This window comes from Lycorma delicatula, chromosome 1, assembly GCF_047948215.1.
Source record: "Lycorma delicatula isolate Av1 chromosome 1, ASM4794821v1, whole genome shotgun sequence".
Taxonomy (NCBI): Eukaryota; Metazoa; Arthropoda; class Insecta; order Hemiptera; family Fulgoridae; genus Lycorma; species Lycorma delicatula.
In genome coordinates this window covers 160,164,742-160,178,268 of record NC_134455.1, presented here as the reverse complement: position 1 = coordinate 160,178,268, position 13,527 = coordinate 160,164,742, and the positions used below count along the sequence as shown (strand labels likewise).

Here is a 13,527-nt window from a genome sequence, read left to right as displayed (position 1 = left end):
AACGAGCCACGTGGCGGGAAAATCCTACAACTGTGTTATCAGCTTTTTCTTGTTAAGTTTACTGTTATATTATTGCATTTGTATTAATTTTTGTTTTTTACTTGCAATGTTGTGAATTTATGAAATTTGTTTACGTATTTCCTGTATTTAATTTTTACATTTTTTTTGTACTATTGTGTTACGCAATTTTATTTAAAATAATGATTGCATTTCAAAATTTAATTTTTATCATTATTTTGGTGTATGTTCTATTAAACATGTTAAGAATTGTTTCTGGTTTTTGTGACCATTGGTGATTTGAATCTTTATGTATTTTAATGCTGTTACTTATTTGATTTTAACAGTAATTGTTATTGTTTGTCGATTTGTTTTTCTGTTAAATCTGAGGTTATATTGGAAGGTGAAGTAAATGAGTTAACCAAAGTAATAATAGTATTAATGTTTTCATATTAAACTTATTTTTTTTAATAAATTAAATTTTTATTACTTTTTAATGTGATTTTGTTTCATTTTTACAACTTGTTAATTATTACATTTGGATGTAGTTGCATTCACATTGCCTGTGAAGAAGGTAGCATTCAATGCTTTTGAAGAAGATCATTAATGAATAATAAGAACAAGGATGCAAGGAAAGTTCTTTGTGGTATTCCATGATGTACAGCTAAACAATTTACATTCAACAAATAAAGAGGTTTTGTTGTTTATAAAAAATGGATAATTTTTTGTCAAACTACACCCAAGAATCTATATAGCAACTCAGAAAAGGGTCTTTGCAAACCTTTTTCTATACTTTTAGTAGATAATTTTATTTAAATCTTCAAAATATCAGCCATATTTGTCATGTGCATCACTGTTTATGATCATTAAGTGCAAAATATACAGACTTTTTCATATTCTACTACAATTTTGGGAATTTATACCTTCCTATTTGGTGACTAATATAATATAACATAGGCCTAAATATGAAACAACATTTAGGTCTAGTTTTGGTGGTTTAGGCTTAAATTAATATGTAGCACATGTACTTAGGAAGAATCTAGAAAAAAATATTAGGGATCATGATCATAAGTATTACAGAACAAAAATGTTATTATTAGTTATTTTGGTGTTCTCAAACTGTGGTACATGTTCCACTTGTGATAGTCAGAGTTCCTCAAGGTGATATACAAACAGACACAACACTATAAAAAAAACTATTATACAATGTACAAAAATTTTATATTATAATAAAAAATGATTAATACAACAGATATTTTTATTATTATTAGCATTTATTTATTATTATTAGTGCAGTGGAACAGAAGACAATAAGAATATCAGTTATCTGATGAGCAAGAACAAATATGCAATACCAATGGGTTCTTACATGCCATACGGTATATAGCGCTTCTCTGTCCCATGTGTGCACTCCTAATCACACATGTTCAAACAAGTTTCTTAATGACTTCTATAAAAGGATTGCTGTCCTTTCTCCAGCAGTTAAGCGAGTTGGTGATAGTAACCTCACAGACAGATGAATACAGTTGCTTCTGGTGTTTTACTTACTCTTTGATAATCTAATTTGGAAATATTGGTATCATACTACTTATTCGCATAATAAAACTGACTTTCTAGTATTGAATATTTTGAAAGGACCACTTTTTTATTTACGTACTTTGCAAATTAATTTGGTTTAGTTTAGTTGGAAAAAATATAAATCAACATGGATAAGTAGCTTAATAGAGCAACAACAAATCTTAATGTTACGTGCTGTGAAAGAACTGTTACGTGCTGTGAAAGTATGGTGATTAGTGTGTGGGTGAATTGTAAGCTAAGCAGCAAAATATGATACCACTGCCAAATGATACTGTTCACTACAGAATTGAATGTATTAAATATTAAAGAATACTTAATTGCCAGAAAAAAAGTCAGAAATAGTGATTCTTTTTGGCCATATAAGATGATGGAAGTAAAGTAAAATTAAAAAGGATTGTTTATTTTGTCATGAGCTATGAACACCAACTACTGTCAATGAAATATTCAAAACGCTGGATGACTTATTTGCGGAAAAAGGATTGGATCAAAAAATTATTAAAAATTTTTTTATAAGTAAAAAAAATTGTAAATACATGATTTTTTTTATAAAATAAATATATACTTTCAAAAAAGATGTCATTTTGCATTGCTTTACTATTCTGAGATATAGCTGTATTGCTATCCTAATTAAATATATTACATATCCTAAAATATAATAATCATATATTACATATTTAACAGTTCATTGGTTCACTACTAATCTGTAATATGCACAAGTGTTACATAAAAATAAAGCTTGGTAACCACTGAGTTATTTCCTGTGCAGACTACTCATCCATATATTATGGACTTCCATTAATTTTATTAGTATAACACTATATGGTTTGAGATTTGATCATTAATTGATTATTTCTTTTCAGTTTGCAACTGGTAGTTTGCTGTTGATTAGCCTTTTTGATGCTGCCTTTGCAGTTTTCCAATTAACAAATGATTATAAGATTTATCCAGTTGATTTCATTAATCCCATTCTGAAAATATTTACACTTGTAAGTAAATGTAAAGTTTAACTACAGTAAAATTTTATTTTATTTTTATAATATATATATATCTATGTAAATGTTCCACAATGGGGGCTATTAGTATCATGGCTGTGATGGCATTAATAAAGATCATGAAGTTACTCTACTCTCCTTCTTGATCAAGTACTCAAGTTTCAGTTTGTATAAATTTTAATTCCAATTTTTATCAGTATATTAACAATAATTTAAACTGGAAAGACTTTTTGGAAAACCTGTACTTAAATTTTATTGCAGTTTGTTTTGAGGCAATCATTATTTCCAATAAAATAAGACTTTTAGTTTGTTATGCATTTTTTCTTTTATATCTTAAAATGTTATTTTACGAGGAGCTATGCCTGCCAGGATAAATTTTTTTAAATTAAAAAGTGAATTGTATGCTTGGAGGTGAGTAAGTAATACTATGTATTATAGTGAGGAGTATTACTAAGTAATATTGTAAGGGTGACTAAGATTATAAGAATTTTACCACTACCCTTCTTTTATATTTACAAATTGATTCTTTTTGTTAAATGTAATGAGACAGTCAACATTAACAACTATATATGGATACTATAAAAGATCAGAAAAGAAGGAAGCAAATCCTTTTCACAGACTATCAGCTTTTGAAAGAGGTCTTTAAAATTTTCCAACTTTTTATCAAAGACATTCTAAATAACAATGATTATTTTAAATTTTTCTCAAAAAAAATTATTTAATTTTAAAAGAATTTTATGCTGCAGGTTATTACTTAATAGCAGTATTTTGATTGTGCAATGGTTTCTGTTTTTGTTTTTTATTGCATTTTAATCTTTTATGTTCGTTATTTCAATTTTTTTATTTTGAGTTTGTTAACTTTCATTTATAACACAGCTGCTACTTCAATTAAATTTGCTGAAAATTATGAAGACCATATGGTTTGGCTTGCTTGGCATTTCTCCTGTCATCACCCCATTCAGTTGCCCTAAAGCATAAGACCAAATTGTCTGCCACAAACGGCAACTGAGCCTCAAACAGTTTAGCGACCAGTATCCTATCATAGCTCCTAGAGCTTACCTAACAGCATGAACAGACTAAGCATGGTGCCATACTCCATTGGATTACATGTCCCAACCGCTCACTTGCCATATATTTGCTAAAATGGGTAGGTGCATCCTGTCAACTACTTAAAATATATATGACATTCATAATAAAATTTATTTTGTCTAGGCATTCACGCCTAGGTTGCTGAATGCCAACAAATACCTGTCCACCATTTTATAGTGCGTGGAGCCATAATAATTGGCTAGTGATCAGCCATACTCAGGATCAGCTTCCCACAACAGTGCGGTAAGAGTCTTTCCCTTAAGCAACCTACAGATGCCGGTTGAACAAAGAAACCGCATCTAGGAACTCCCACACGATCCGACAATGTGGCTCTCGCCACATTGACTCGCCACTTATAAGTGGCCAATTTTCTCCTTGATCTCTAAGTTCTAGGGTGGCCCGGTCTCTGGACCCCCCAAGAGCAGGGCAGTCAAACATCAGGTGTTCATTTGACAGGACTTTTCCACAGATGCACAGCTCATTAGCTGCCAGGCAGAACCAAAACAGATATTGGTTCAAATTAGCGTGGTTAGTGAGCACTCGGGCCCCCATTGCCCTTAAAAATGAGCTCAAGGCATACCATCCCCCAAATCCTGTATAAACTTATACAAGGATCTTCTCTTAGTCGTAGTGTTCCATTCCAGCTGCCATGCTTTCATTGCGAGGCTCTGAAGCCTCTTTTGCAGACAGGAGATGGGCAATTGAATGAAATTTAGATCTGGTGCATTGTGATTGTTGTTCTGCTCTGGTACTGGCCTGGCTCGAAACCGCACCCCAAATACCTTGGTCTTCCGGCCTCTTTGCAATCTACAAATGGCTGCTCAAACTTTCACCACTAAATCGATTGGGAGAGCCTTTCTCAATACAGTGGTAGACTTGTGGGAGGTTGTTTTAAAAACACCAGTGCATACAATTAGGCTCTGCGCTAAGCACTCCTTAAATTTTAAACAAGTGCTCTATTCATATCCAACCTGTGCGCCCAAACAGGCACCGCGTAAGAGATCATGCTTTTGAAGACATTACGGTACACCATGTACATTTGACAGCCCAACAACCCATAGTCTTTCCGAGCATTCCACCTAAGTTTATGCATCATTGAGACTGGCATCCGCTGCTGCTTGCCTAATGTGGTTGCTAAACAGCAACTTTTCATCAAACAAAACACCTAGGTACTTATGAATATGGGGGTAACGACTGTACGATAATTTGACTGCGCCCTTGAGAAGCATAAACTTTGTCTTGGGCACTGAAATCTTTAAATTTTGAATGTTCATCAAGCCCTTTGCGGTTGACAAGGTCGCCTGTGCCCAGTAGCTGTGGTCATGAATTACCATGATTTTAAGGGTAAATAAAAAAATGGACAAAGTAATGTAGTGCGTGTTAATTTTTTTCAAAAACTAGTACAAGTTACTGATGACCTTGAATGAACATGCTGGTGCAATATAACTATGATGGGGATTGTCAATTGAGCAATGGCTACCATTCAGGAGAAAGCAATGTGCATATTATGCACACATATTATGCACTTTCATCAATGTTGGTCTGTTATTACTGTTCATAGAGGTTTTTGTTTTAAGAGTACAGCCTTTTTTCTTTTTCCTGTTTAGCCTCCAGTAACTACCGTTTAGATAATTCTTTAGAGGATGAATGAGGATGATATGTATGAGTGTAAATGAAGTGTAGTCTTGTACATTCTCAGTTCGACCATTCCTGAGATGTGTGGTTAATTGAAACCCAACCACCAAAGAACATCGGTATCCACGATCTAGTATTCAAGTCCGTGTAAAAATAACTGGCTTTACAAGGACTTGAACGCTGGAACTCTCGACTTCCAAATCAGCTGATCTGGGAAGACGCGTTCACCACTAGACCAACCCGGTGGGTTTTAAGAGTACAGCCTGATCCTACTAATAACAACTCTATTAAACGTTAGTACCAGCAGTTTAAGGGTACAGGAAATGTAGAAAAAAAAAGTTGCTTCCTCTTTGAGGAAGTTGTGGATTGAGTAAGAGAAACTTTTCAGAGAAGCCTGGGTAAATTGACTCGTCATGCAAAGTTAGTACTGGGAGTACCGCAACCAACAATTGTGAAGGTTTTACACAAGTGCCTAAAATTTCATGCATAAAAAAATTCAGTTGATGTATACAATTAAAGATGACAATAAACCACGTTGTTACAATTCAGTATACCAGAGCATTCTGTAGAATTTGTGTGAAAGATGAGGAGTCGCTGGGTAAATGATAACAAAATATGTGTATCCTTTGTTATGATGGATTTTCATCAAGAAAATTTTTCATCCGTTGATTATTAGATGAATATTATTAAATGGAAAATTACTATAAGTATTAATTAGATACTTTATTTTTTGCAGGAACATGTGATGATATTAATCGTATACTGTCGATTGTATGGCTTATGCAGGTCTGGTTTATTGTTTTGGTTTTGGTTGTGCAAAATAATTTCTGGCATTATTCTCTTACGTTCAGAAGTACTTTTAATCACCCAAAGCGTAAGTTCATTAACTAAAATTTTGGATTAAAAAGATATATTAGTGAAAAATTACAACAAATAAGTTATAAAACAGTTTGAAATTTCTGCAGAATTATGATATATCAAAATAAGCATGCTTTATTTTTCATATATATGGTTTAGCATATTTTAAGATCTGGAGATGAGTCTTAAAACTTATGAAACTAGTATTTCATATTTGAAAGTTTTGTGTCTTGTTTATTTTCTGAATTTTACTGTTTCTATCATAAGTTTTACAAGTTATCCTTTTTATGAATATTAGCTATTTTAGCAGAGTTAGTTTGATAAACCAAATGTAAATCACTTGCACTGGTTACACTGAGTAGTGTATTACAATGCAATTGAAATTATAATTGATTTAACACAATTACGATTTTTACTATTACTCTTTTATTAGTAAAAATTATCATTGATTTATCACAATTATAATTTTTACTATTACTTTTTTATTAGTTTGTATTTTCATGCAATATGACTGCCAGCATTACTGTTTAAATCTTTTCTTTAAACAGATGTAAATTATCTTATCCTTGTTAAGAAAAATGCAGTTTTTGTGATAATTTGTTTTAGCAATTTACCACAGTTTTATTCGAGACACACCTCTTTTACAAGAAATAAATTAAAAAAAAAACCTCAGAAGAAAAATTGAACATATAAATGAAAACCATGAATTTATTTACAAACATTTTACTGAAAATTAATGAGGGAGAAAAAAGAAAAAAATGAATTTATGATAACATGTTAATTTAGTATTACCAGAATATAAAACTGAATTATAAATCTGGAAACTAATACATTACAAAAGCATTTACACAAAACATCATTTAAAATCTAGATTTTGTGAACTGTTTTTGGGTATATTCTAATTTTCAAATTTATTTCAACAATTGTTAGCTGTTTATTTGTGTTTTAGATACTTTTAGAATAAAATGAACATAAGATTTCAGTTAAAAATTTAAAGAAATGAAAAAAATTTACTCTCATTTTTTGAATAATCATCTATGTTGTTACCTTTAGCTGATTTTCACTGTTATTTAAATTACTTCCCACTTAATGTCATCCAGGATACAAGAAAGTTTTTATCATCTGGATTAAAGATATCATTTTGATTATATTTTTACTACGTTTATTTGAATTCCTTTGCAAGGTTTTTGAAAACCTATTTTTGTAGTGATCATAGCCAGCGCTTGTCTCACTTTGCCATATGGCATCAGAGAAGGATCATTAATACTAAGCCACGCCAATGGTTGTAACAATCTACTCAAACCTACTAAAATTATCATGATTGTTGTTTCTTAGTAGAGTTATAATTTTCTCTGGTGTTTATGCTTATTAAAAACATTCATTACCATCAAACTAAACACAATTTTCTGTGAAACAAGAAAATTGTTCTTCGCACAATTTGCTAAGGTTACATATTAGCTAATCTATCTTGTCACTGATCTCTCTGCACTTGCATGCATACACACATATTCACCCAGTACCATTTGTTAAACCCCTAATTTTTACCTTTAACTCGTTGGTGTTGAATTGTGGGAATCTACATGCAGGCTATATTAACATTGCTGCTAGATCACATGGATTTTGAGTGATAAGCAGGTGACATTTTAAATGGGTTGATGGTGTCTGATCTGTTATTGGGTTCTAATATACAGATGATCATAAATTACTCAGGACATGGGCTAATAAAAAAACTACAAAGCAATGTACTTGTATGCATGTTTTGTTGTTGAAAATTTCAAACAGTTCTGATTACAACAAAAACTTCTATGAACAACAGATCCCACTTTCATGAAACCATAGTGTCCGTGTTACTTTCAACTGTATGGTAGATATTGCACAACTGACAATCCCCCTGTTGCTACATTGCTCCAGCGTGTTCTAACTAGTACCTACACTAATGTTTGAAAAAAATCAACTCATGCTTCATTGCTTTGTTCATTTTTATTAACCCATAAAATATTCTGAATAACTTAGAATATTTTAGAATAACAGAAACAATTTATTTCTGTTTATTTTCACTAGCTGTATAATACATTATAAAAATTATCAGTGTTTTGTTTCTACTATTCCTTTTTTTTCTAGAAATTTTTATTTTTAAAAAGGTTGCTATACTTTTGAGAATTTACTGCTTTTCTTTACATATGTTATAAATTTGTAATATTTTATGAATTATATTATTGTGATTTGCTGTAGTTTTTTATATTTAAGTTCTGAAATATAATAAAATTGTTCAAAAATACAACTATAAAAATTGTTTCTGTGTTTGAAAAATAGTTTTTCTCTTTCTTATACTGATCACATTTTTCATTGACTTTAATTTTTTAATTATTTTTGGATCAATTTATTCAACATAACAGTTTAACAATCATTACAGTAATTACTAATATTTTTTCTTTATACTTTAATAATTTTTTTTTTATATTTAAAGATTTGTTTACTTTAATCAACAATACAATTTTTCTATATGTGATAGTTTTGTATTTATTGTTTTTATGATTTTTTCTTTATATTTCAGTTCTTTCTATTTTGAATACTAGATAGAAATAACATTTTATAAGAAGGAAAAAAAAGATTTTTATTTTCCTGGCATCACAACTCTAGAGCTATGCTGCAAGAAGGAAAGTAAGGTAGTCAAAAAATGGGAGATGGGGTTTTGTATTTCTTGTACTTTCATGACCCAGGGACCCCAAAAAACAAAAATAAAACTTGGGGGGATAATGTTTGTATGTACATGTGTTGGCGTGTTTGAAGCTTAGTAACTTCTGACTGAATAAACTGATCTGGATGAAATTTTGTATATGGAGCAATTTTTTTGAAAAATTTTGGGGTCAGTATCTCCAGGGGGAATAGATATTTTTTTGGGGTCAAAATTCTCAAATTTTTCAAAACATAGTTCCACTTTATGTTAAGCTCATCAATACATTTACCATAGATAAACTCAGCTTATCTTACCATTTAAAAAAAATATGCCTCAAAATTCCCCCTTTCCCAGATATCTAAAATAATCTATCTTTTTATTTATTGAATACTTTTAACAAAATTTTTATATATATCTATTCCTAGGAATAGTGGAGTGCCGGCCTCCATGGCGTGAGTGGTAGCATTTTAGTCTTTCATCTGGAGGTCCTGGTATTGAATCTTGGTCAGGGGTGGCATCTTCACAAATCACAAAATTGCCATTTCATATCATGCTCTGAAACAATACCTAATGGTGGTTCTGGAGGCAGCAAGTGATCCCAAAAAAATACTTTGCGGGCAATATTGGGGTGGGAAGCCATTCAAAGTTTAAGAATATAAATTTTTTAAAACATATATTTTTTTGGAGTATTATAGTTTTATTAATAATATTACAATAAAATTTCATCATAATTCATCCCCCACCCAAAAAAATCTTAGGTAACTTTTTATTGGTTTTTCAGTAGAATTTTGTTGGTTTCTTCCATTTAACCTAGTAAACGTAGAAAGATTAAAAAATTTTCTTGGAAGGTAATTTTGAAGGTAGGGAGCACAAAAAATACCAATTTTTTGAATTAAAAATTTTTTTTGGTTTACACATACAGTAAAATGATAATTTTACTATAAAACTTCAACATATATTACTCAGACTCCAAAAAATAAATCTTAGGTAAGTTTTTTCATGTATCATTATTTAAAAATAAATAACCAATGCCAGGAAAGTATTACTCCTTTGTTGACAGCTTTTTTCTATAAAAAATGAAAAATCATTATTGTACTGTTTTATCAGTCATCTAGGACTTTAACTTGATAAATTTAAAAAAAGTCTATGCCTATAATTATATACATGATTCATTTATTTTTGTTTGTTATATTTTAACAGCAGAATTTTGTTCCTTCATATTCAATAATAAGTTTAAGTGTTTATTATTTTTTGGTGATAGTAAATTTTATACTGACATTTTTTAAAGAGCCAATGCCAAAAACTATCAATTACTCAGTATCAGAGGTATGTAATATTTTTTTTTATTTATTTTGTTTTAATCCTTAATTTTACGCAAGATTCAGTGAAGATCTTTAAACATAATATTTTAATTGATTATTTTGTATTAACTACCACATTCAACTATTTTATGTAACTGGTATAGGTTTTCATTGGAAATATTTCCTTAAAATTTGCTTGCTGTATTTTAAATGTAGCTTTAAATTTGGAAATCATGTATTTGTTTTACTGAATACTTTTTTGTTTTTATTCTTTTTTTTTATGTAGGTTTGAACATTGCTTGATTAGTTGCAATCTAAACCCTTAGTGTGGTTCCCATTAATGAAATTATTATATAAATCTATTTATAGAAACTTATAATAATTATTTTTTAATAGTTAATATTCTACAAAAACTGTGTTTATCTAGAATTTAAAAATGAACTGATGGTAGACAATGTTGTCATTATGACATAATATATCTTATTTTTATAGATTATTATTCTCTAAATAGTGAATCCCTAGGAAACTGCAAGGTTGTTACTCCATTTGTTACTCTTTAAAATTTAAGAAATTTTGGTTTAACAATTTTGTAATTTAATTAAGAAATAGCTATTTAATTAACAACCTACAATTGATCTACGAATAGTTTATAATAAAATCAGTTTTTCAGATATCAATTGATACAAAGGCAGGACAAAACACGTGTTATTATTTTATTTTACAACATAGAACTAATTAATGATACATAGATCTAATGATATATCACTAGGAATTCACCATATTTCTAAACCCTACAGATGATCTCATTCTATGTTTTGACTGCTAATCTAACACACACACACACACACACACACACACACACACACACACACACACACACACACACACACACACACACACACACACACACACACACACACACACACACACACACACACACACACACACACACATACACACACACACACATACACACACACACTAAATTTATTTACCTAAGCATTCCTTTAAAATAATTCTGACCAAGGCTATTTATATACTCCAATTTTACTTTACCCACAAAGAATGGAGAAACTTTCAGAACATGTTCTACTGGTGAAAATAATGTGATAAACTTTCATATAAATATAGATCTGGAAACGTTTTGTTTTTGAGTTACGGCTAGCGAAAACTTTCGCCTGGATTTCAGCTTGTCTAATAAAAAGAAGGCCTACTGTGAATTTTGACCTAAATTAAGTAGTAAAGTTAGTGGTTTCTTATTTAATTGGAGCTGGGAAATAGGATAAAACAAATTCCAGAACTGTAACTCCAGTAGTTTTTAAGATATCTGACATAAAACATAAAATTTGGTGTCCAAAAACAAGTTTTTTTAGGTTTTTAGTACAATAGATTTGTTAAATGACTAATAAACGTGGAAGATTTAGTAATAAAACTTAGAGAATTTGATTCTGAGAAAATTAATGTAGATACAAGCAATTAAACGTAAATAACAATTTTTAATAATCTGTTGTTTTTGAAGCAAAAAGACAAAAAATAGAAACTCATATTATTCTTTCTGTACCTAATAAACACTATTTTTTTTAAAAAAAATACTGATTACTGAAAATAATTTTAAAAGAAATACAAAATTTATAAAACAACATTTCAGCTATGTATATTCTATAATTTACACAGGTAAAACAACATAATGTAAAAAATAAATTAAAATTTGTTACTTTAGAAATATTTAAAAAAAAATTATTGTGTAGGTTGGCAATACTAACTGCTGGTCAAAAATGAAAATTTTGTTCTTTGTTTGAATCAGTTGTCATAAATTATTACACAGATAAAGGAAGAGTAGTGTTATCATATCATAGTGAAAAAATGCTGTTTCAATTTTCTAATGAGGAAAATGCCGGTATACTTTTTATTATGGATTTTGTAATGGAAATCCTGAACCTGCTTGACATGAAGGTCAGGAGAAATTTCCTATAAGGTGGATTCTAAATACGAAAACCTTTTCTTTAGTATATCAGCATTTATGAACGAAAGAGTCATTTCCAATGTGTTTGTTTTTTCTTGAACGCTAGTGGCCAACAGATTACCCCCAGTGGTTAAACATCTGTCATTGGTTTCTAGACAATGCTGATAAGGTAAATTCAATTTTATTCATTGATAAATATTTACAAGAAATAGAGTCTTCAATTCTAAAAATAGTCATTTATAGAGCGAAGACAATCCTCATACTACTGAGGAAACTAGTTTTCGACACAGATTTCACATTAATGTTTGGTGTGGCATTATTTTTGACAAAATTTTGGGATCATTTATTTTCAATCAAAACCTTTCAGTAGATGCATACGTTCATTTCTTGAAAAATAACTTGCTGGCTCTTGGAGGATGTACCTTACAAACTAAATTACAAATGATTTACCAGCTCGATAGTGCAATGCCACTTGAATGCTAATTTCTTAAACTGGTTTGGACATGGTGGACCAATCAATTGGCCACTACGATCACCTGAATTAACACTTCTAGATTACTTTATTTGGGATCAGATGAAAACGATAGTATACCATTAGAAACTTGTACTAAAGAAGATTTACTTATTAAAACACAAAATTCTATTGAATTTATACAAAATGATCCTGAGATGATAAGGAAAGCCACCAGAAATATTTTTAAAATATTGGGTCGGGCAAAGTGTTGTGCACATTGTGAAGGGAATTTCGAACAATTACTGTAACAAAGGTTTGTTATTCTGTTACCATTTATCAGTTCATCTATTTTATTTTTATTTGTTTTGCTTTATTAGAATAATGTTTATTTGGAACAGAATACAATACGATTTTCTGTCTATTTTTCGTCTGTTTTGCTTCAATAAAAAACCGATTTTTAAACATTTTTATTTACTTTTTAGTGGCTGCATTTACATTAGTTTTCTCAGAATTAAATTGTCTAAAAGTTTTGTTTCTAAATCTTCTGCATTTATTAGTCATTTAACAATGTTATTGGACAGACAGAACTTTAAAAAGTTATTGGACAGATATAGTGGACAGAGCGGTGACATGAAGTACTACGTGATCCAGTTTTTAACAGGTCACAGATACTTCTGCGCTCATCTCCATGCCATTAGGGAAAGCGCAGTCCCCTGACTGCTTCTATTCCCAGATGTTCGGGACAACACCGAGCTCACCTGTTACAAATCTGCTTGGTGGGCAGCAAACTGAAGAACACTAGAGGTGGATCTTGGCATTTTCAGGGCCCTTCTTGGCCCTGAAAATGCCCCTGACAAATCAGGCCACATTATCCCAAATGCTCAGATCTCGAAGCATCATTGTAACCATGTTGTGTGGGCCCAGTGCTCCGAGATCCACCTCTAGTGTCCCTCAGTCTATTTTGCCAGTACTTGAAAAGCACT

At 30.5% G+C, this 13,527-nt stretch overlaps 1 protein-coding gene across 1 annotated transcript in view; it reads left to right on the top strand.

Moving 5' to 3' along the window:
* LOC142317695 (multidrug resistance-associated protein 1-like) overlaps positions 1-13,527 on the top strand; it is a 203,261-nt gene that overhangs the window by 18,666 nt on the left and 171,068 nt on the right. The window contains exons 3-5 of the mRNA XM_075354243.1: positions 2,436-2,561; positions 6,028-6,165; positions 10,027-10,152. Coding sequence (XP_075210358.1) covers positions 2,436-2,561; positions 6,028-6,165; positions 10,027-10,152 — 390 coding nt within the window. The remainder of the gene's footprint in view (positions 1-2,435; positions 2,562-6,027; positions 6,166-10,026; positions 10,153-13,527) is intronic.